Source organism: Strix aluco, chromosome 5 (assembly GCF_031877795.1).
Source record: "Strix aluco isolate bStrAlu1 chromosome 5, bStrAlu1.hap1, whole genome shotgun sequence".
In the NCBI taxonomy this organism is placed as follows: Eukaryota; Metazoa; Chordata; class Aves; order Strigiformes; family Strigidae; genus Strix; species Strix aluco.
The window spans coordinates 12,444,130-12,470,224 of NC_133935.1; the positions used below are offsets into that span (position 1 = coordinate 12,444,130).

A 26,095-nucleotide genomic window follows, 5' to 3' on the forward strand; every position below is an offset into this window, starting at 1 on the left:
ATCCAATATATCCTGCAAGTCTCAATATCTTTTCCACTTTAATTCCTCTGATCTGTTGCCTATGTTGCTGCTGGCAATTTTTCTTTCTCTTCCTTTTGCTCCTTCACAGGCAAAACAAGACAGGCCTATTAGAAGGATATATCATACTTAAACCTCATAATATTCCCCCTTGAACAGGACACTGATCTGTTTAACTATTATCAAGTTAACTTCGCTGTTCCACAACAGACAACTTTATAGAATGGTGTAGCTTTTTCTTATGGCTTTAATGTCAAAAGTACAAAGGAATGTCCAGAAAAGCTTCATTATCATACCAAAATTAATCTATTAAACAAAACAAAACTGCACATCATTCATTTTCAAGAGTAAGGCACACGCTCACTTAGCGGCCATCTAACAAAACATCTAGCTCCATTTTTTAAAAAAAAGTCAGCAGAAAAGCACATGAATGTACTACTATGCTGGATCAACAAAGTCTGCCAGTTTACCTTCAACTGCTGCAGAAAGTATGCTGAGTTCAGTCAGAGAACTTAGCTGAGGAACAGACATGCTTTCTGAACTGCAAGCCTGTTGGTTTTTGTTACAGAGAGAGAAACAAATATGCAATGGAAGAGTAAGATAGAAATCTGAGAAGGGAACTTAAGGAAACAGAAATGCTTTGAAGAACCTCCCTGAAACCTGATCACACCACTCAACAATGGGCAATTCCAAACCAGGTGCTGAAATACACAGAATTCTCTGTATCGCTCTCCAGCAGATCAAGATTGGAAGGCAAACAAAAGATATCTCCCTCAGTTCCAAGGAAGTCCCTGACTTATCCTGACATCACCAAGTTTGGTGGATACTCCAACTTTTCATACCCTATGACCTATTGAAGTACACACAATTTTACATGATTATGGCCAACCTCAAGAATATAAAGAGTTCTTATTGAGTATTCAGTTCCTTATCCAAGTCTCAAAAGCCTCAACTCCCCACTTAACTTTCACAGAAAGCTGGAAAAAGTTTTGGGGGTAAAGAGAGGAGGGTGGGGAAAAAAAAACCCCACAAAACTTTGTCACTAAACCCAGCAAAAAAATGCTACATCTATCACCACTCCCCAAAGCAATATCTTAGAGAACTTGTTGTACAGCTAAACAGAGGTTATGGCACAGCCCCACCCCCACCCCCCCCCCCCAATTCAGGAAATCTGCATTACAAAGTTATTTGTTATCCCACTTCTCTTCCTAATTAAAGCCACTAAAAAAATTATCATGATAAAATTTTCAATGCAACAGGGACTATTGATTTTTTTCAGTCTTACTGGAAGAGTATTGAAAGACTTTGCGTGAATCTCACAACCATTTCTGAAACTCAGATGTTTCCCTGCAACACTGGAGGGAGGGAGGAATAATCCCCACACAAACAGCAAAAAAGCAAGCTTCAAAGTATCCTACATTAAGAGAACACTGACACACTGCTTATACTTCCAGAGACTCCCAACTAAATTTCAGTTTCTGGTAAGGTCTATCATTTCTCAGAAATCCAGTTGCAAAATTCCTTATAAACTGAAGAGTTTAATGGTTTGAGAGATAAATTAATTCCTCTTCCACAGAGATGATGACAACATTTACACCTTTAGTAGTCAGTGAGCTGGTATCACAAACTTGACTGGGTACTTTCATCTGTTCTTGAGAGACATACCTATTCACATATGTAAGCACAGATTTCAGCTAAGCTTTGAAACAGACTATGCAATAAAAGACCTCTGAGAAGCTGCCCCCAAAACAAATGCATCAAGAGCCAATGATACAGGTCCCTAAAACAGAAAGCAAAAACCAGGCATTTTCAAAATAAAGGAGACCACCATTCAAATGTTAGGGGATGAGCTTAAAATGAAAGGCACACTGACATAGTAACCTTTTTGTACTGTTATTATGAAGAATGCAACAACATATAAAGAGGTTGAAGTATTTACAAAAAGTTCCTAGAGTTTAATAAAAAGTTTATGAGTAAAGAGATACTTGAGATACTCTTTTACTAGCTAAAAACTATGCAATACTTTCATACCAGGGATTGCTAAACTGTTGTCCTCCACAGATGCAATTATTCATTTGGTACTGCTTCCACATTAGTATTTTGCTCCTGAAAAAACACCATGAGGGAAAAAAACCCCACCAGTATTACTATTCTTCCAGATAAGCAGGTTTTGGTTTATGTGATGGTTATTTGATTGCAAAAGAAAGAAGAGGGCAGCCTACAGAAGGAAAATAAACAAGAAACCCCTACAACATACAATCTTCCCCAGTTAGAAGTTTGAGCCTCTTGCTTGGTAAATGCACTCCAGCTCTTTAGCACCATGTTTCGTCAGTGCTAAGAAAAGTTGGTGATTTAACTAGAGAATTGAGATATCTTAGCATAGCATTGTTAAGTCTCTGTCTCAAAGAGTGCTTCAAGTGCCCTGTCCAAAGTGTAGAAATTCCCATTCTAACACCTATTACTTACTTTTATCTTTTGCTATCATGATGCAATTTTATACCAACAACTAAGAAGTTTAGAATAAGATAATCTTCTTCTTCACAGCATTTTAATCAATTTTAACTGATTTTCTACAGTAGCTACCCTATGTGATAACTAAGTACTTGAAGTCTTTTTCTGCATATGATCAGCAAAAAGGCCACACAGCAAGAAGGCAAGAATATGCATACACATCAAAAAAGTGTTAACTTAATTACATGTTAATGCACTTACCTGATTTGATTTTTCTACTGTGCTACTGGGAACCTCTGTGGTATCCTTCACAAAAAAGTTATCTATGATGTGTCTCTCTGCACACTCCTGACCACAAATTGGACAACGGATAACACCAACTGGGGGGAAAAAACAAAATATCTGATTATGCTTGCACAACTTGAAATTTATCAAACAACTTCAAAGACATCTTGTAAGGATAAATACTTTGAAAGGATGTTTTAATACTTTCTTGTCAATAACGTGTGAGAAACAAGAAGTTAATTCTCATTTACCACTGAAGCAACCATTTACCTGTTATTCCCTGATAGTGTATTTTTTTTCAAACAAGGTCAAGCACCTTTTTCTTTCAATCCTATAAAGAATTTGCCCTAATCTTACAGAATTCTCTCTAAAGAGAATGTATTTCCATTGACAATTTGTTGTTATAAAATGGATTAAAGTAAACATTTATTAAAGTGCAGTATTAATTAGTGACATTGAGCAGTATTACAGACACACACATACACGCCAGCACACTGGGGAACAATTCTAAGACAGTAATATACTTGGACTTCTGGTCAAAGAAAGAGCTGAGAATCAGTAATTCAAAGAGTTAAACAATAGTTTTCTCAAGAGAATAAAAAGGACAAAGTCAAATTCAAAACTGAGGGTTCAACAGTGAGTAGACTAGACTGAAATGTGAGGGTTGTTTATCATCCAGGAAAAAAAAAAAAAAAAGGCTAAAATGCTAAGCATTAACATCTTGCTTCAATAAAATTATCACAGTCATTACCACCAAAAGAAGAAAATAATTGAAACTACGTTAGGTTGAATTAAACACTTAGGATGTGGATGCAAAGCCTACAGTAGAAGTCAGGTGAGTCCACACAGAGAGATTCTAGACCTACAGCTGCCATTTGAAGAGGCATGATTTTAGGGCCTTAGAGAAGATCAGAGGCACTGTTTAACCCAAAGAATTTAACACCAGTATATAATTCAGCAGTTGCATATTTAACTAAACCAGCATAATCTTATTTCTGTTCCTGCTTCACTTTTACAATAAAACGTATAAGTACAGAAACTATTAAATATTTTGCTTTCTGCAGAAGAACTTAATTCCTTACTGTAAGTGCTTCATTCAAGATTTAGGTAACTTTTTCATAATGTTCTTCCAATACATGCTACAGGTTCAACTGGCCAATCTACCATAAAGCAGTTCTCTAATAAAAGTCCACCAGTTTTACTAAATTAGCTCTTCATTCTGGAAATTTATCCAGCAGTTTTCCACTTGTGTGCAAGGCATTTCACTTTCATCTAAAAGGCTATATGATGCTAATCCTGTGTTTATTACAACTGCAATTTTGCCAGTCTGCATTTCAAGACATATTTGTGCAGCTTCCTATATTTTGGCTAAAGCTTTTGTAATATTTTTTTATACCACCATCATGAAGGATAATTAAGAAAACCAATTCTGGTATGTCAGGTAGTTAATAGAACTCCAAGTACTGAATTTCTCCTTTTATTAAGCAAATCAATTTACCACAGTCAAGAGCAGTCAAATCTCCTAATACTCAAGCTACACACGTGCTGGAAGAGACTACTTTTTACATTTTTCAACATGCCAATTACAAACTGCCCTCTGTTCCCTTGCTGCTCATTCTTGTCCCAACGAAGTGTAGTGCTTGGGCCAGCGCAAGTGACTGAGACGGTCTTTGCAAGTGTTTGGGAGTGGGGTATAGGCAGAGAATGAGACTGACATACCAATTCAGACACAGATGTATTTCTCCTGCTATCCTAAGCTTCACCTTCAGCCCCCAATCTGCTTCACTGACCAAATGCTTACACTGTAGCAACATGAGAAGCAGTACGAGGATGGAAAGGGGCCAACACCTCCACTGAAGATTAAACATGGAACCACAGAAACAGATCCGTTGTATTAAACTAAGTTTATAAATCAGTTTGAATTGAAAACATGGCAGGCAAGGACAGGGCAGGGGACAAGTTAAGAAACATGCTAATGTAAAGCAAACATTCCATTTTCATTTTCACTAACAGAATACTGCCAACTACCTGTTCAAGAGATCACTTACAAACTCTAGACTGAGATGGGAGAAGGAGAAAAGGAACACTGCCCAAACCTCCCAAAATCCTCTGGAGACTTTTTTTTCTAGAATTCCTTACAGTGTCTAGGTTTAAATCAAGGTTTTCTTCTGGAACTGTGTGTAGGTAAATTTGCTTTTATTATAATCCTGGATTGATGACTGCTACACAAATCAGTTTTAGTCCAGGTTTAACCAACTTCCGGACCCTGGATTTAAGTGAGAACACCTAGTATCGTGATCTCAGCGTAACTGTTACAAGCCCAGTTACACCGGCACAGCTGGAAACACAGGCCTTTTTGGCACAAAATGTAAAACACCAATCAGCCAGGCAACATTCCTTTCAGGTCCTTATCTACTATTCTTAAAGTATCCAAGGTTCTTTCAGTAATGTACTGAACAATATAAACCACGTGTGTTCTTTTCCTCTCCACTCTCCATGTGGGAAATGGAAGGTGCAAGCAGAGTGATCTGTACATGTTTTTTAATGCGTGCTGCATTTGAAACAAAAGGGTCATGGCAAATAACAGTAGCTAATGAATCACACAGGTTTATTTCAGAACTTCAGTGCAGACACCTCAGAGACACTCTCACACAGATGAGCTGCACATCAGCACTGGCATTTCTACCTGTGCTCCTTATCAGTAAACAAATAGTACAGTGGAGCACACCATATAATCACCACACAGTCCTGCAGAACATGGTGAGGAGCTAGCAGGCCACCAGAACTCACATAATTAAGAGAGACACTAAGTTACTGGGGAGGAAAAATATGGTTTACAATGAACCCAGAATTCTGAGCTTCCTATGGGAAAACAGAGGCAGAAGAGGAAAAACAATTATTATTTTGGAATTAAATGGAAAACACAGATAAATACAAAACCAATGTACTCAAGGTTAAAAAAAAGAACACTGATTACGTTCAAGTGAAAACACACACTCTAATTCAGCAAACCTCATGGAAAAAGTATCACTGTTTCAACATTAGCATTTCTACTGACATTATCAGAGTTACCTGTCATAATTAAGTACTAAAGTTTTATTTGGAAACAGCAATTTTGAAGTAAATTCTTACTTTGCAATACTAGTTACAGAATTCAGCAATTTGTGTAAAATCATAAAACTACACATAGGCCAAGCAAAATTTTCAGCCCTTCATCCAACATAAATTTTACAATTGTCAGCTATCACAGATCCAATGGGATTTGAGTAATTTCATGTTATTTATGTTGCTTACAGCCCAAAACACATCAGCACAACCTGAGCACCACGCACCTGTAAACACCAAGCTGCAGAGTGTTATAAACAAGAAATATTGGGAACAGGAAAGTTACTGGATTTGTTCAGTATCCGCTTCTGAAGATGACATATAACATTTAATTTTTTTTATGTGCAGAGTCCTCTTTTAGAATAGTATTTGGTCCAGTAACATGGTGCATTGGGCTTACATGTCCAGATTTTGGTAACGGGGGGCAAGACGGAGCTGCATGGGTGGCCTCCGTCAGAAGACACAGGGGGCTGCCCCCATGTCAGACAGAGCCAATTCCAGCCAGCTCCAAGCTGGCCAAAGCTGAACCCATCAGCAATGCTGGTTGGCACCTCTTGTGTACATGTTTAAGAAAGGATTAAAAAAATGCTGTGCAACAGCAGCTGGGAGAGAGTAAGAAAAAGGTGAGAGAAACAGCCCTGCAGATACCTAGGTCAGTGAAAACAGAGGGGGAGGAGGTGCTCCAGGTGCCAGAGCAGAGATTCCCCTGCAGCAGACCACGGTGAAACAGATTGTCCCCCTGCAGCGCACGGAAGACCATATTAGAGCAGGTGTCCACACCGCAGCAGGTGGGGATATGCCCTGAAGGAACCTGCAGTCTGTGGAAAGTCCATGCAGGAGCAGGTTTTCTGGCAGGAACTGTGGCCTGTAGGGGACACACACTGGAGCACCCTGTTCCTGAAGGACTGTATCCCATGGAAGGGACCCCACACCAGAGCAGGGAACAAGATAGAGCAGCAGAGAGGGACTGTTACAAACTGACCACAACCCCCATTCCCCATCCACGCTCCACCCCTCGAGTAAGGAAGGAGGTGAAGTCAGGAATAAAGGAGTGAAGTTGAAGAGGGGTGTCAGGGGGTGGTTGGTTTTTTTTAGTTGATTTTTGTTTCTCACCCTCCAAATCTATTTAATTGGCAACGCATTAATCTTTTTCATGTTGAATCTGTTTTGCCCATAATGGCAAGGGACAAGCAATCTCCCTGTCTTTGTCCCATTGAAGGGGAGGAGAGAGAGCAGCTTGGTAGGCCTCTGGCAGCCAGCCAAGGTTAATCCACCGCACCTTAAGTCTTAAGAGACAGACCTTAATGGCTCTGGGGTTTGGTTTGTTTGCATTTTTGGTTGGTTTTGAGGTTCTGTTGTTTGCCTTTTTTAAAGCTAAATGTTTTAAACTCAAATTCTAACTTAGTTGACAAGAGAAGTGAAGTAGATCTGAAAGAGATGCTGGTGTGTACGTAACTTCACAGGTTTTACAGGGAGAAGACAGTGCTCTGTCATGTTGCAACCTTATAGAGGTGTAGAGAATACATAACCTCGTGCCAAATACAGTATCTGTACCACTTTAGAGGTTTAATCCAGTTTAGAATATTGCTAACGATGTAGATCTTACACTTCTTCCTTTTCCCAAGTAAAAAGGACTCTGAAGTGTACTGAGTGTTACTGTCCTCAGACTAGTCTACTAGATGATGCCATATATGACAGCAATGTAAGAGAAATTTTATTTAAAAGATAGTAGGAAAACTCAGATAGATGCATGCTAGAGTGTTTTGGTATCAACAATAAAAATGGAAACTGTGTACAATAAATATCAACATATTAATCACTTGTCAGTTTTAATAGATTATTCCTACTATCTCAAATCATATTATAGTATGCTTTGTATGTACAGTGATGATTTGATAAAGGAATCACAGACATGGTTTGAAACCCTTTTTTCCTCATCCAGTTTTCCGATACAAAAGGCTTAACTGAGACCACGGACAAGTATCCCCTCCTAGGTCCTGTGGCAGTAACAAGACACAACACTGCACGCTAAGGATTACTGCTCTCCCCAGACTACTAATAGACATGCTACAGGAGTTTGACTTCTTTTGGTGCATAAGAATTCAAGTTGGTTTAAAGTCATAACTGACAAATAGCATTAAAACAGATGGCTGAAACAAACACAGGAGCACACATATAAGCTTTTTGCTAACAAGCCAACAGGTGCTGTGGTAAGCAATTAACTGTAACTTTTTTTTGAACAACCAAAAGGACAATTATATTTTCCAAAGACATTTCTGCTCATACTTCGTCAAATAGTTACAATAACATACAGAAAGAAGGAATACAATGGCACATTAATATAGCCCCAACATTTTCTTACTGCATTCCATGTATGTATTTGATTTTAATGTTCATTGGTACACCTTTTTTCCTCATAAGCATTTAATTATTTTAAATTGTTCCTTAAGCATGCATAGAATGCAATTCCTAAATTAATCTCTGAATTGTTAATTAATTACCTCCATCGCACTCCTCTGCTAGACACTTCCCTAGTGCTACAATGAATCAAACTTTTTTTTTTTTTAAAGTGTTAAGTTTGGAAGCAGTCCTGCATCAGCTTTCTAACCATGCTTCATCTTAATGCCAACATTTCCTTCCTCTTGTTTCAAGACGCCTGCTTCCTGAATTGTGCCACAATTCACTTCAGTGCTTTCAAAGTTGGGAACCCTAGCTATTATACTATGGCCCGTTCAAGAAGATTCAAATTCTGAGTAGCAAGATATTAAAAGCCATTTAGTTAATTTCCTTATATAAATTGGTAAGGAAAATAATTCATCCTCTAATGAAACTATAGAAGCACACTTTGTCATCAAAACAAAAACTACATTATTGTTTTAAAGAGGGGGAAAAAAAATTCCCCAAACTATTTGCTGTTCATTATCCCCTTCCCCCAAATACCCAGTTTTGCTAAAAGGAATGAGGGCAAAAGGGAAGAAAAAAAATCTAGCAAGCTGCAGCACAGAACAATATTAATCTACACACTGTGGGATAATATAATGAAGTTTCACTAATCCAAAAATTACTTCTGCAATTGATATTTGCTATACCAAGTCTATATTCTTCAAGTATAGTACCAAGTCAGCCCAAATCTAGTATTTTCACAAGAGAGAAAAACACCGTATCTTTAAATAAGCACTGTCAGAGCAATTATAATGCAGCAGCATCAGAAACAGCATCAGATTCAGGTTAGCATTTGGGTTAACACTGTTCAGGTTAAGCACATTCCTGGATGGTAAGGCTTTACCATTTAACCTGATTAAACTGGGGGTAAGGAGGACCTCTAATTCCACATTAATGTTCTGATGCTCAACTAACTCTTGACCCAATCAGCAAAGAGCTTTGCCATATTTGTGTGTGAATTGAACAATATAGTTAGGGGGCTTCCAAGATCAGGCTACTTTTTAGTGAACAAAGTAATTTCTCTTCCTGAATATTCTCTGAAAGAAGACTTGCTATGATAGCAAATTGCCAGAAATAAGGAGTTGACACTTGGTATTTCTAATGTCATTTCCTTTCAGAATGCCTGCTGTTGCACTACACTCTAGAGACACGGGGAATATCTGAGGAAAACAGATCTAGTATTACTTAGAAGAGGAAACAAGTTTGGATCAAGCTACCTTTCCTATTCTTCCTTAGAGTGTGGGGGGATGGGGAATTGGGCAAGGGTGACCTTACATTTTCCTGAAATTGCCTGAAGTAGAATCACCTACAATCGTCTACATCCTCCAGTTTAAAGCAAACACACACCAAAACTAATCCAGCAGTGACTCCAGCACACCAGAGCAGCTACAGTAGTTAACCAGTGACCTTCAGCCAGTTGTTTCATTTTTGGCTAGACCTACCCTTCCCCAACTGCCTGTTTGTGTCAAACTCTATGGTTCCCTCTCAACCTTTTGTCAAGCTTCAGTCAGTCATCAGCTGATTTGCCGTCCTTCCTTCCAATTTAGAATATTCAATCCCACAGAACCTCATTTTCTCTAGTGGTTAACAAGAAACCTCTTTTCTGGTTCTAACCAGAAATAATAATCTGCATTATTCACATCAAATGCAATCTACTGCTTCCAGCCCTGTAGTGCCCATTACAATGGGACAAATGCAGGGGGGGAGGAGAACCAAGAAAAACCTACAGGATTCATCTGTAAAATAATTGAAAACTCCAGTGTGTTTGGGCCTGAAGCACTGCAAGGTTTAGTGGATGTGAACCAGAAAAGAAAAAGCATTTAAGAAGTAGAGAGCACAAAAAAAAGGTATTGTTAGAAATAGGTAAGGTTCTTAACCGAATCTTCAAAGAGGCAACACTGCAAGGGCGAAGATAACACACATGAGAACGCCTTTCACTGAAAACAGTCCCATTTTACATGGGCTTAAATTTTCAAATTTAAGAATCCTAACAAAGAATTGAATAGTTTGCTCTCTCTTAATAACTGATTATTACATAAGTATCTTCATTCAAAGGTATAAAACAAAGAAATCCATTGTCTATCAAGAAGGAAGAGAGGCTTGAAACCTTCTCTTCCTGTCTCTGTGCACTGACACAGGCTGAGGGAGAACCTAAGTCCAGGTAGGCAGTCCACTGAGCTTTGACAGTAGGTAAGTATTTCTAATGTGTCAGTTTGTAACTGTTAAGTGTCTAACATGAAACCACTTCAGGAAGTGAAATTTTAACAGCATACTTACCTGTTTGTTCTTGCTCAGAAGAATGACGTTCAAATGTCAAGGTTTATTTTTGTCAAAATAATCCAAATTTTGATTTTTTTTTTTTTTTGATGGAGCAAGCATTTCCAGAATGCTCTAATGGGCAGGTGAAAACATATTACTTAACTTGGGAGGAGTTCCATAATCACCATCATGATTATCATGACGATGGTAAGTGATAAGATCTCACATTTTCTTCTACTCCTTCATGCTAGGATAGGTGTTTATGCAGCTGTACCAAGAGCACATGGCTCTTGAGTAGGAGGAGTAGAGGGGAAGACCCCCACCCTTTTTAGCAGCAGCATCCATTCATATAAAAATCAAGCAGGTGCAGAACCTTACATTCAGACTCTGCTTGACCCAGGCCTGGACACCACGTTGCTAACAAAACTAACGATGCTGCCTCCCCTGCCCATTCATTTCTATCCCATGCCAGCACAAGATTTATGCTACCATGCAGTGAGCTGGATTAGGGGAATACGATGTCGATTAAATAGGGCTGTGCCAGGAAAGATGAGTTAGTTTCCATCATAACAGTTCTCACTGGCTACAGACTCACAATGCATATGCCTTTTCAAGGAACACCATTTTAGGCACGTAGGGGAAACCATGGCACATTCTTATTCCTCTTTACAAGCTACACGCTGCATCCACAGCAATAGCATCTCAAACCACTCAGCAGAATGGATTTACAGCATATACGGTATTATTTCCAACTCAGTTCTTAATTTCCTGGGAGTATATTCCAGATTACTGAACCGTCCTGACACAACAGGAGGAGATTGCTGTGGTCTGCCCCAGTTTTCGCTCATTTGCATCTTCACTTTATCGAACAGGTTTCAGAGTCATTTTAACAAAGCCACTGGATAATCATTTGTGGATCCAAAAGGGTTTTTTTTTTTTTTCATAGATGCAAAGTACTTTACTAGAAAAGGAGGGCCTGAGGGTTCCCTTTCTTCAGCACAGATCAGTCAAAAAAAATTACTAGTTTTGTGAAAGACAGCTCTTTATCAAATAGTCCTTGGAAACAAATGGTAACTAATTTTCCCTAAAATGACAGAGTTATTACAGAATAAATTAATTAGGCTTGCATAAGGCAATTTTCCTTGGTTTTACAGAAGTCTTGTTTGAAATTTTAACTACACGGATTTCAGAACAGAAAATACTAACAGCGAGTCACACATGCAGTTAATTTTTTTAAAAAATGGACAGGCTAGTTAACATTAAGAGAAGGGATGTCAGAGACTGAAGACAGTGCCAGCTATAAGATTTTTAGCATAGCTACATAGAAAATTAGGGCACTTCAATTATGACCTACAGAATGTTTTCTCCTCTCACTGTGTATATAGACACCATTAATATTTGCAAGGTTTTTCATTAAAATGCATGGGGTTGAGGGTAAACCAGTTATATTTACACAGGTCATGTTTTTCTGTTAAAAACAAACACTTAGAAAACTTAATTTGAGAGACGATATCATGTGCAGTAACGTCTGAATCAATTTTAAAAGTAATTACTGCTTTCCTCTTGTTTCTCATTAAGCCAATACTGCTGCTGCAAAATTGGCAACTTCTTCAAACCAGTTTGTTCCAGAAAAAGCTGCTCCTATCTAGTTCTGACAGCCTGCTGCTGCTAGTGGAGGGGAGATAGGTTAAACCAACAAGCAAGCGCATCTCAAGGGGAAACTGGCACTCATTGCCAAAACAAACATTCAAAGCAACCACCAATCTAGCAGATAAATTTATTAAAACCTGAATGCTTTATTTACCACCCTTTAAAATGTAAATAGATGAAAACTAGACAAAGACTACTAGCTGTAATCCCCCCTCTGGAAGAGTGTTACAGGCCAGTTTTTATGCTGCAGTGCATTGGCTTTCTTGGAAAGCACTGCAGAGCTGAATTAAAATATTTCAGCTGCTCTGTGAAATGGTTCATTGTTTTTGCTATACATGCCCAATCTTCAAACATTTCAAATATCACATATTAGACTTCAAAAACTGTAAATTTTGCAAGGGTTGACTCTCCAGCCACTTCTGAATATCTTAAGAAATTCTGAAGGGAGAGTTTAGGTTCACATTCAAGGCTGTCCAATGCATGCATTTCCTTCGACAACACAATTATAAGAAGTGTCATAATGGTAACAACAGGAAATACTGCTATTGTGGGATAGACAATATTTAAGTACAAAGTAACGAATAAAAAAACCTCACTGCCTTGCAAAGAACATGCTTAAACAGTGATGCAGAAGCTGCCAACAATTATGCCAATTGTCACTGCTGACTGATGAGCATTTCTTTCATCAAAATTAAAATACATTCTTTCAAGTCCTGAATTGTCAAGTATTTCCAACTTATAGGTAATGAATTCAAGCATACAAGATGCAAGGATTTTTAGGATTCAGTGATATTCTTGCATCGGTTTCTCTGAGCAGCCTAGTATTTAATTTTTAAAGTTGCTAACATTTTGAAAGTGGGTTTAATGCTGTCTAGATTCATACATTCTACTAAAATACCATTTTGCAGACACTCTAGGATCTTGCCAACAGTGCTCAAGTCCATTGTATCCATGTGCTTCTGGAACAAGGAAATTAACACCTTTGTTCCTGAATAGTAACATGTTATCATGTTGTTATTATTTTAAAAAAAAAAACATCACTGGGGTAAAAAATTTCTATTGCCAGAAACTCTGGTAAGGAGATGGACCCCGCCTTAGAGTTGTGAGCCCCACAGAGCTAGCAGTCATTTCTTTGTAGCAAGAAATTTCATACTCTGGTCTTCATCTTTTAGAGTGCTCATGTACTACCAGCTGACAGTTCAGTAGTTGCAGTACAATGCATCTATTACCAGAAATGATAGTTATAAAAAAGTAGGTAAACAGATTATCACTTGGGCAGTTGCAGCCAGTCACAAGCCAAAGAACCAAGACATTCTGGAAGACGCTGAAGGAGTTGGCTCTTTTTACCCTCTGTTGAAAAGATGAAAACTACACTCAAACACATGACTCTTCACTGTTTCACCAGCTTCCTCCGTTTAGCCCCAGATACCATAATGTTCCCATCAACACTGAGCAGATGTGAAGGTAAAAAAAGCCTTGAAAAATAACTTCTAAGAATCTGGACCACAATAAAGTTGGAAGCAGTAGTGGGAACAACAGTAGATAACAGGCTTTAGTCAGAGTATTTCAGGAGAAATGTCATCCAAGACAGGAACGTTAATGCAATTCAAGGCCTTTGGCTAGCTCATGCTACTCCCTCTCTTCTCTGAGTGCTCAGATGCACCCTTGCAATCTGTTCTTTCACAAGTCTCCTCCCATTCTCAAAATGATCACCACCAAATAACTGGAAACTAGCCCCTCTTGGCTCTCATTTTTCAAGCCACTAGCCTCAGGGGAGCAATTCAGGTGCCTAAACAGACATACCTAATTTGAAGAGGATATCCTGCCTGGCTTCCAGCTACTATTCCAGAAGGAAATAGTTCTCCTGTGGATTGTGGAGTACATCTGCCAGCCCTTTCTTGAATATCAGAGGCATCCCAGAAATTCAGAAGTGGCAGAAGATATTCCACTTTGGACAGTGAATCTCAACTTACCTGTCCACTCTATTCCACATATCTTTGCTATGGCGATTTCAAATTCCTGGTGTAAAATACAACTGTGAGGCACACAGATCTCTTATGTGGTACCCAAACGGCAGTCTGTAGCTCCAAAGAACAACTTTGTTAAAATTACTTGTCAGTGTTCAGAGCCATCACCTTGTTAAATGCAGTGTTTGCTTCATCCAACTGTATTCTGCTATATAGACTTTTAAGTTCTCCTTGAGGACAGACATAATTCAGACAGAAGTCATCACTATCTCTATTATGCTTCCTTCAAATGATCTCAAAATATAAACTACAGTGATGTAACAAATAATGGAAGACTCCATCATCCTTATTCATAAATTTTATATGCAGGGAATGGATGTTCAAAAGTACATAGAAATAATATGTTAATTTAGAATAATAGGTTCTGCCTCTGTTTACATTATTTTGTTCAGTGAGGGGATGGAGAAAAAGGGCAGGCCAATGTTAAAAAATAGATTTTTTTGCTAACTAGAATTATAGAATTTAGGTTGGAAAAGACCCTCAAGATCAAGTCCAACCATAAACTTAACACTGCCAAGTCCACTCCTAAACCATGTCCCTGAGCACCACATCTACACATCTTGTAAATAACTCCAGGGATGGTGACTCAACCACTTCCCTTGGCAGCCTGTTCCAGTGCTTGACAACCCTTTTGGTGAAGAAATTTTCCCCAATATCCAATCTAAACCTTCCCTGGCGCAACTTGAGGCCATTTCCTCTTGTCCTATTGCTTGTTAGCTGGGAGAAGAGACCAACACCCATCTTCACAGAAGAATCACAGAATCACCTAGGTTGGAGAGGACCTTGAAGATCATCTAGTCCAACCATTAACCTAGCACTGACAGTTCACAACTACACCATATCCCTAAGCACTATGTCGACCCAATTCAAACACCTCCAGGGATGGGGACTCCACCACCTCCCTGGGCAGCCCATTCCAACGCCTAACAACCCCTTCTGGAAAGAAATGCTTCCTAATATCTAGTCTAAACCTTCCCTGGCACAACTTGAGGCCATTACCTCTTGTCCTATCACCTGTTACTTGGTTAAAGAGACTCATCCCCAGCTCTCTGCAACCTCCTTTCAGGTAGTTGTAGAGGGCGATGAGGTCTCCCCTCAGCCTCCTCTTCTCCAGACTAAACAACCCCAGTTCCCTCACAGCCGCTCCCCATCAGACCTGTGCTCCAGACCCTGCACCAGCTTCGTTGCCCTTCTCTGGACACGCTCGAGTAATTAATTCAATGTCCTTTTTGTAGTGAGGGGCCCAAAACTGAATACAGTAATTGAGGTGCGGCCTCACCAGTGCCGAGTACAGGGGTGAGATCCCTTCCCTGTCCCTGCTAGCCACGCTATTTCTGATACAAGCCAGGATACCATTGGCCTTCTTGGCCCCCTGGGCACACTGCTGGCTCATGTTCAGCCGGCTGTCAATCAACACCCCCAGGTCCCTCTCTGACTGGCAGCTCTCCAGCCACTCCTCCCCAAGCCTGTAGTGCTGCTGGAAGTGCAGCACCCGGCATTTGCATCTTGCTACAACCTCGTTGTAGAGAGTGATAAGGTCTCCCCTGAGCCTCCTTTTCTCCAGACTAAACCACCCCAGTTCTCTCAGCCACTCAAGACTTTGCTCTAGACCCTTCACTGGCTTCATTGCTCTTCTACGGATGTTGCTTTTCTTAGTTTCTCTTCAATATATTCCTCAATGACAATAAGATAATAGCATATTTACCATACAAGAACAATGCCCAGGACTTAGATCCCCAACAGTGAGAATGAGGAACTTAATACGTTTTTATCAAAAAAATCTGAATATTTATAAAGGTACAGTTTTAATCTGTGCTGAAATTAAGTCCGTTACATAACAAACACTTTCATTATTAACCTGGTAATATTTTAAGGCTTTCTAGATTTTTTTTTCTTTTTTTAAAGCATGCTGTTGGCAGGGACACAGACTATGAAAGGCACAAACAATATCTGATGAAAATTCCCACTCTGGTAGATGTAGTCAATAAAACAAAAAAAAAAATATATTTATTTCCTGCAGTTTCCATCAGATAGGTCTGAGAGCTCTGCAAGACATTATCATTGGAATAAAAAGAATTCCAGCCATTTAATTTATTTGAGCAAAACAACCCCAAGATTCCCAAATCCTGCCTATTCTGACTACTTATATTCAAAAGCTGTTTAATACTAAAGCTTGTGTCGTGATTTAAGCCTAGAGGGCAACTGAGCACTGTTCACTCACCCCTTCCCCCGCAGCGCTGGGAAGGAGAAAAATGAATCAAAAGGCTCAGGAATCGAGATAAGGACAGGGAGGGGTCGCTCAGCCATTAACATTCACAGGCAAAAGTCAGGTTCCTTAGGGGAAGAAAACAAGAACATCGCTAATTCAAAAACTAACAAAACCAACACTTAACATACAGAATTGGACAGTGAGAAGCATTAACATATCTTTTAAAACACCTTCCCCCACCCCTTCCTTCTTCCCGGGATCAGCTTTTGTTCCCCATACCTCTACCACCTCCCCAAGCGCTGTAGGGGATGGGGGGTGCAGTTGCTTCTTCCTGCAAGGCACAGGGGGCAAAGCACTCCCCTGCATTCTTCCCCCTGCAACACGTGGCATCCCTCTCACGGGAGACAGTCCTCCACAAACTTCCTCTGCCGTGAGTCCTCCCCAGGAGATGCATTCTTCTCGAGATGCTCCAGTGTGTTGCAGTCCTCCCAGCACCGAACTACAACAGTGGGGGCTTCTTTCCACAGAGTCCTGGGGGTCCTCCACAGGCAAATCTCTGCTCCTCCAGTGACCTCCGTGGGTGACGGGGTCAGCCCTGCCATCTCACCATGCCATACAGGGGGGCTCTCTGCTCCAGCACAGCTCCCCCCCTTCCTTCCACTGACCTCGGTGTTTGAGGACGAGTTACTAGGAGGACACCTCTGCAAAGTCCCCAACCTCTCAGGTTTCCCTTCTTAAATACGTTATCACAGAGGCATGGCCACCATCGCTAACTGACTCGGCCTTGGCCAGAGGCAGCTCTGACTTGGAGCCAGGGGAGCTTTCGAGAAGCTTCTCACAGGGGCCACTGCTGTAGCCCCTTCCCCCACTACCAAAACCCCACCACACAAACCCAGCACAGCTTGCCCATACAGATATTTTACATCTATGAAAAAGTAACTCTTCATGGCAGCACAGCAATAATACTGATTTACTATGCCAAGGTGACTCTATAAAGTTAAACCTTACACTTGAGAGATGAATAAAGTTTCTTTGCAGTGTTGCCAAATTTTAATACCTTGGGTGGGATTCATCTAAGTGTTGGTTTACATTAAGTTCCCTTCACAGTCAATGCAGACCTAGGTAATATGGTTAGGTCACGAGTTGTCTCATCCTTAAAGCAGATATGTACACTTGGTCAGGTGAACCATACATTAAAAACATGTACTACTTTCCAGTAACTACAGTAATACTCCTATCCACTATTGGGCATCCAGTTCAATTGCAAGACCCCTCCAATATTTTAAACTGACTTGCGGAAAACAGACTCTACAACTCGGAGAGAGTTATAAAGCAGGCATGTTTACTCCAACGCCGGGGTGCAAGTTCTCCACAAAGCTTGCACAACCACAGCACATTTTACCAAAAACTTATAGAGTGTGGATATACATATTCATTGGATTACACAACACAAATATCCATATGCATGAGTGAGGCTGGGTTAGTTCTAGAGGCTGGTGTCAGCAGTTTATGTTCTCTTTGCACCTGAGCATTGCCTCCAGGTGGGCGTCTTCAGGGGTCTTTGGGAGGAAGGCTCACAGTCTTCTTCACCTTGCACTTTTCCTCAGAGCATGTGCAGATTCTCTTAGCCAATTTCTTGAATAACAAGAGTGGTTCCCACTGGTTTAACACCTCTATCTTATCTAAAAGCACCAGTCTATTAATTTCTACTGCCCATATATGGCTATCTATCCATAAACTTGCTAGAGCACACCTGCTTTCCAAGGACACATCTCTTATTTTTGCCGAACATAGTAATTCTTGGTAAGTTTCCACAGAAAACTGCTTTGTTTTGAAGAACACAGTAGCCCTTGGTAAGCTTCCAGTCAGGGCAAGCAGGATTATTAAGCAATATTCAGAAATCATTATAAGTTGCTATACATAAATAAATTGCAAAGTAGGGGATCATTTCCTTGTGTCAAAACCCAGTACTCAGAGAGGAGAATATCCTCCAAGTCATCCACAAGTTACGAGCACTGCACTTCTGGGTGTAGATGTACATGAATAAAAAGACTTTATATTCCTGTTATATATGCCAGTATCCCACAGCACTGCCATAAGGGTTCAAAAAGCAAGGTGACCAACTTTCTTCCAGTTTCCACATAACTTTAAGACTACAAAGTTGGAGCAATATATGCATTGTGAGACCCACACAGACTATACAGCCTCCAAGAACCAGCATTAATTAAGAAGTAGCATTGTTCCTTCTACTCTGACAATGCATTAATATGAAAATTACAGAATGTAACTAATAAAACATATTCCTTCTGGGTTGAAGAGATGTGCTGATTGATCAAGTAAAAACAGTGATTTCAAATACCTGCCCTACAGCTCTCAGAAAACAGCAGGTTACAGAGGCAGCAGTGATACTACTTGTGTTACCACTGCATATCTCCTGATACTCTCTCTTCTTGTAGTCTACAGTAAGTAACTGAACCATGAACTAGACCCTGTTGGCTGATGTGAACATCCACATCCACTGAAGAAATCTAGTCTTCCTATGATTTCCCCCATTTTCCCAAAACCAGAGAAGAGCTCCTTCAAAGGCACTTTCCCAGCATGACAATCTCTACTAAGAATGAAGCTTATGGAAATAAATCTTCTACCAAAACTGGTCTTCAGAAATGCCTTTAGATTCACGTGATCTACTTCCACCTTCTTGTGCCATACTGCCTGAAAGGATTGATCATATATTATTTTAGATAATAAAGTTCTGGAAACATTACACTGTGCCTCCAATACCAGTTTGGGAATGACCTAGGATTATACTTCTATTTCTACTTTATTTTTAAGGAATAGGCACAAGTGTTCAACCATGGCATTGTGGTTCTTAACCTGCCTGGCTGGCATAATGACAAAGGAAAAAGGAAAAACAACCAACCACAACCTTAAGGCAGAACAACAGCTATTCTGGCAAAAGTTTAAAGTCAGACATCCTGCAGCTCATAGCACTACACTATATTCTCAATAATTTAAATCAGTCAAAAGGCAGCCAAAGAAAACCTTATTAAATCTGATCTCATTCCAATGGAACTGGAAGCAGGGTAAAAGAAAAACACCCCACACAATACAATGGAACACAATACAATAATACTGTTGCTAAATGGACTTTAAAAGGATGCAGGATCAGCATTTAGCTTCTTGAAGAATCCAGACTACATTCAGCTCTTGCACAAAAGGTGGAATGGAGAGGACTGTTCAATCCATTTGGGATGCCCATATACAGTAGCCTTCAGTTTGCCAGAACAGCTTCTAGAATTATTATTTTGAGAAGAGTTCTTTGGCCCCATTGAATTTAAACAGCAGTGATAATAATCTAGAGGACATGAGCCACCATAAACTGTGGCTTTGCTTCTAAGTTTTATCTGGTCCCAGGCCATTTCTAAGAAGAAAAAAGCAACAGAGGACTCTCTCCTTATCTGCAACTGAACCTGCTCAGTCCAAGATACACAGAATTTTACTGATGGTGCCAGGCCCAACAGTGTATATAACATACTTATTTATGAAGTGGTAAGAGCAATTCTGGCAGGTCATTCTTATAATACAGAATAAGACCCTATTGCTAGGGGTTTTTTGTTTAATCTTCACTGCTAGAAGATGTGGGAAGACCACAGGCCCTCACATACATTCCATTCCAGGCTCTTCTGAACACTTTCACAACATTGCCTTTGTAAGGATGAGGGAATAACCATCCTATTTTACAGCTTGGAGTATAATATTTGAAGAAAAGGATGCTAGCATCTCTGGACTCACATTCAGGCAGACTACAGGAAGCAAACTACACCTATGTTTATCCCAGGAAAAAACTCTATGTATCTGTATTTTGAGATAATACTTATTCAGGCAAGGTTTAAAGCATGAGATCTGAATCCACAGCTGAGTTTCTTGCATAGAGAAGGGAATGAGGAATAGTTAAGTAGAGCTTCTCAAAAAGAGATCAAGTTCCTTTAACATTTGATTAAACTAAGCGCAACTGAAGTATTCCAAGTTATTTTGGGGGTTTTAAAGAAAGATTTGCTAGCCAGCGGGTTATACCCTCATAGTCCCTGCTCACTACTAACAGTGGGAAGAGAAAACAGAACTCTTGAAGGCCAAGTAGCCCGTAGTTGGTAAGCTCAACAGTTCACAGGCTAAAACAACTGAGAACAACAGCTACTAATGAAATAGCTGCTGATGAAAGACCCCCAAACAAGACAAAAGCAAGTAACAACAGAACTACTGAGGGCTGAAAACCAAATGCTTAAGCACGCAAAGGTATTAATGGAATTGGGAAGCTGTAAGCACTTAAGAGCTAAATCTAACCCCGAAGTATGCTAGCTGCAAGATTTCAAAATTCCCAGGACATTTAGCCATTACTGAGGTCCTGCTTATCAGACACTGCATATCATTACACAGCGCTCTATTCATTCAACAAAGCTTGTCTGCTAAATAAATAGACTGTCTTTATCTCAGCTTGTGACTGATCAGTTGCCTACTACCCTAATTTATCACTTTGGGGCTAGGGAATGCTACAAATTTCAACGTTTGCATGAAAACTACTGAAAAAAGTTACAAGTCACAGAAGTTTTCCAAAAAGGCAAAGATGATTCAAAGCTACTTCCACTTGTCTTTAAACCAACTGACTAGAAGGGCAGGTAATTTACATTCCTACATTACTTTAGCAAGTAGTTCACTCATTTTAAAGTAGAATCCAAGTTGAAAAAAAAAAGTATGTTTCAACTCACACTTTTGCTATTCAGGCCAATCTTGCATACTACTCATTTCTAGTAACAGGCCTGTTGGTGCTGGGCTGTTTTATCAAAGCACTGTACTTGCATTGAAAATTAGAACCTTGCTCCCACTTTAAAATGTCTTCTCCAGCCACAGTAGAGTGCTGCAGCTCTCCACCTTTCTTTCTTCCCACTACCCATTCCCTGCACAGCTGCCAGCGTTCTCTACCCTAACCAGCATCAGCATTACAAGTATCCTGACACAGCAAGTTCAGCAGCAGCCTCAGCCTAACGCGAGCTTCTGTTAGGCTGGCTTATAGCATTAGTTCAACAAAGTTCAACTGCACACAGCCTTAACCATGCTGTGAGTCTATAGCAGATGCCTAGAAATAAACGAAGCAGGTTAACTTTTACATTTACTACACGTTTTTTGAACTCAGGTACACATCCCAGAGAATACCTGGGTTTTTTCCAAGTCAACATTTACATAAAAATAGTACTGTTTCTTTTTTACTATGTACAGTACAGACAGATGTGTCAGCTCACTGAGAGAATGTACAGTCACTTTTCAAATTAGGTAATCATTTTAGTTCAAAGGGTATTTCAGCTACAGTCTTGTTTTATTCAAATTGCATTACATTCACTTGAGGGACTACAGTAGAAAGGGCAACTCACCACCTTAAAAAAAAGTTGCCTGTGGCAACTTATTAATCAGAAGCAGGAATCTTTCTCCAGTCAGAAAGCAAACGGCTCAGTTCTCTTGTCCATGTACTCCCACTTACAGAGAGTTTAGCACTGGAGTTGGAGATTTCTTTTGAAATGAGGATGTGCCCGTGACCCAGATCCACTTTAGAAACAAGGGCCCTCAAAACCCATGAGTGCAGTTCAAACAGCTGAGCCCTGCTTACTGACTTCCTATTTTCCATAGCTCACTGATAAACTTCAAAAACAACTAGAAAGCTTGTTTAACATCAGTTCTCTATCATAACTTAGTAACGTATGCAAGGTAATACACAATTTTCTCCCACATAAAAGCTTCAAATAAGCATTTACTTGAAGCACTGGAGAGACAGCATCAAGTAATTAGGAACATTCTTTTGCTCAACCTTCGGTTTCATGCCTGACTTTACAAGACTGTTTCTTGTTAAGAACAGTGTAATTTTCTTAAGTTACTTCACACAACTGTTTCATTCTTTCTTTGATGATAAACATTTATGTTTTTATACATTGTCTCTGGCCACTAGAAAAAAAAGTTGGTATTTAGTCAGTTCAACTATGACACTGACATCTTCAAAGCACATTTGAGCTACAAGTTCATAGTTTAAGCAGTAAATGACTCCATAGCTACCTAATTGCTGAGGTCAATTTTAACAGCATCACTGAAATTTTTCTATGAAAACAGTATTTCTGTGACCTTTAAATTAGCCAAAGAAAGAAGAATGTATCATTAAACTGTTACAGCATGTAACAGTTAAATAACACACAGTAAGCCCAGTAGGAGATTTTGCTACTATTCACAACTCAGCCAGATCATCTGCACAGGTCCTCAGTGCAAGCTACAGGGCCATGCTCACCTGAAGAACCCTGCCTGACCAGCATATCATTGTTCAGAAATCAGTGAAAACCACTGTATTAAAATATTTCATTTTATTGTAAAAATCTTTTAAAGTCTAAACTTCCGGTTTCAGAAATAAAGCATTTTTCATCAATAGTCAGTTATTCATACTGAAATACAGTCACATTAAAAGTCACTTTAAATTCTTTTGGTTTTTCCCCGTCTTGTTTTTAGATTAGATATAATGCACAAAAACTCAAGTTTACTGTTACTGGGAAATTCCACTAAATAATATGGAAATTCCATTTACAGCATCTTAAGAAACTCACAACCCTGGCATAAAGCTTTTCCTATACAAAAGACCAGCTTCACAACACTACATTCAGAATCAAGAGTTTCGACAAAATTCCCTTCTTAAATTTAACAAACTGTGTAAAATTGAGCGAACATGGCCACTTTGTAGAACTCATGCAAGTCAGCAGGAGACCCTAAAAGCCTGCTGCATACCCTACCAGCTCTTCACTACATTTCTTCTGTGAATGAGCAAGCCCACAAAGAGCACACTCCTTCCTTCACTTGCCTCTTAATGAGCATATGCACCATTATTTTTCCTTGTTCTTCAGACAAGTCATTTTCTTAAGAGATATCTCTATCGTATGCATTAAAACAACCCAATATACTTTCAACTAGATACACATCCAAGAATTTTTAATAAATTAGTGTATATTTCCTTTCCTGTTACCTTATGATCTAGGATTCCTTTCCATTATTAAAAGTACTAATTGCTTACCAGAGACATAAGCCAATTCTGTATCAGAACAGAGGTACGTTGGCCTCTAAGGATTTAAATCTTTGCCTAAAAAAAAGTTTCACACAACAGTTCATCTATTTTAACTTCTACAGCCTAACTTCTAAAAGGCTTACCATTCAAATGAACCTGGCTACATCACTGCAGTTGTTTTAACACTCACTGATGTTTCTGATGGCTTCAGCTTTTCAATCTCCCACTTTCTATTGGTAAAAGAAGCAAGAATGTAAAAGCATCTAACCTACCCTTGAATACTATTCTGTAGACATACATAAGGATGTATTATATGCTTATATTAATCATATATTGGAGCACGATTAAAGCTTCTTTCAGCATCCTCTAGTTGTCCACCTTAATAAAAGCTGCATAGGCATATCTACAGATTTTTGTGGAACTCCTGGTAGAAAAGAATGCAAGACCTTTTGGCAAATACATACTCTACTTCAGATTACACTTATACAATTAATATCATAACCCATCATATATATCTTGAGAGCATACCTTTTTCTAAAAGAAGGGCATTATAATTAGAAAAATAAGAACCTTCTCTAGATAGTTTACTGATTAATATTTTAAGTTTTTACTAGTTTCATGACTGTTTAGCCAAAAGATTTATCCATTACAGGCTATCAAAACAGTAATTTTATATAGTACTGTAACAATGCTAAATGCTTTTCACATATGCAATCTCTGGGGCTTCAGGAGTTTTCAATTCAAAGTAAGCACAAATCAAAAACAGTATGAAAACCAGGCATACCTTTCCTACGCATATTCCTATAACATATATTATTTTCAAATATCAGCACTCCCAAATCTCCTTAGGTTTGTTACGGGTTAAAGAATACTCTTCTTGATGGCACCACAGCAGAAATAAGACTTGTGAAAGTCTTATCTCATAGATGAGACCATATATGTGCAAGTGTGAGCGTATACCCACACAAGTAAAATATGAACTCCTTGTAATGGCAAAGACAGAGAGAATTCACTTTAAGCAAGTGACAATATGAAAGATGAAATGGAACTAATCATATGTAGCAGGCAGATTAAAAAAAAAAAGTCTTAAGTCTTCTTAGACTACCAAGACCTGAAAGAAAAATTGATCTTCACCATAAGGAAGTTTGAAGGATATAATAGCTTCATTTGAGCTAACTAATAAGGATTCTGATCATTATCAAACTGAAAGAGGGAGAGAACATGTTACAAACAGAGAAATAAGAGAATTGCATTTCAAAAGCTGTATTTTCAAGGTCAAATGAAGTGATGACATCAGAAAGTCCAGATATCAAGATCAGATGAGAGTCTGAAAGAGTTTAAAGCTATCTGGATAAGGACTGACTGTGGGACATAATAAAACAGCAGATGCCATCCACATACATGAGGGGAAATCAAGGGTTAGTTCCATGCCTTGTAGACCTCCAAATTGTATTGGTAAACAAATATTTCTGGGCATTAATAAGCTGGAATATGAAACATGAACACTAGTGAAATCCTTGTTTAGTAACTCTGAAGTATTTATTCCTTAATTAACAACAAGTATCAAATATATTTGAGTTGTTAGTCTGGACACTCCCCAAGAATTTATATCCTGGTAGTGTCCAAAGACTACATGCTTTTAACAGCTTCACACAGATTGGTTTGCTAGTAGGTCTACAGATAAAGCATAGAAAAAAAATTTCCCTCCACTATTTTTGGTATTGACACTAGCAAGATTTAATCATGATACCTGCATGAAACTTTGCTACACATTTCCATTCACAAGTTTTTCCCCACACCACTTCCCAATCTATTTTGTGTACAGACTGATGACAAAGAACAAACAAGGATGTTTGCAACTTAAATAGTTTTGAAAAGGAACAGAATCTCAATCCGTAACTTTACAGTTTTCAAGTACCTCTCTCATTTAAAAATTCCACAAGAGTACTATGATGTCCAGATACTCCCCACATTACAAACACTGCCCTTTAATTAAATATAGACTACTACTTAACTAGTCATTGAAGCACCACCCAGCACAAAATTTGGGCAAATGGCAGATTTCTAATAACAGCCTTCTTGAATGCACCAGTTACAACTCGCACAAACAGTAAGGAATGGCCATTTGAAAAACAAAAAAGAAAACACACATCAAGTTAGCCAAGATAGGTGGTAGCAGTATCTGCAGACACTTGCTCACAGGCTAGTATCACATTTACAGACCCACTCTTGCAGCATTTCCTACAGTTTGTAACGTTCTGTGCCTGGCAAGCCGTTTTTTGGCAATGCAATGACAAAAATATCACCTACATCAGGTAAGTTGCCATTGGACATTCAGAAAACAAGCAGTAGTTCTCCAGTGCTAAGACCATTGAAGTCTGACACACAGGCTGATTCTTCAACACCTTAAACTTCAGCAACAGTACAGAGGTCAGAAAGTGCAGGTTTTCTTTTCTACAGAAATTACTTTATTTCAAAACTGAATCCATGTGGCGGTATAGAGTATATCCATGTCAACCGCACCTGCCACCTGCCTACCTTCGCAGGAGGAATACTGATTAATAT

At 39.2% G+C, this 26,095-nt stretch overlaps 1 protein-coding gene across 1 annotated transcript in view; it reads right to left on the reverse strand.

Moving 5' to 3' along the window:
• Positions 1–26,095, reverse strand: part of TRIM24 (tripartite motif containing 24) — a 67,061-nt gene that overhangs the window by 37,370 nt on the left and 3,596 nt on the right. Inside the window, exon 2 of the mRNA XM_074825996.1 lies at positions 2,731–2,849. Within this exon, the coding sequence (XP_074682097.1) occupies positions 2,731–2,849 (119 nt within the window). The remainder of the gene's footprint in view (positions 1–2,730; positions 2,850–26,095) is intronic.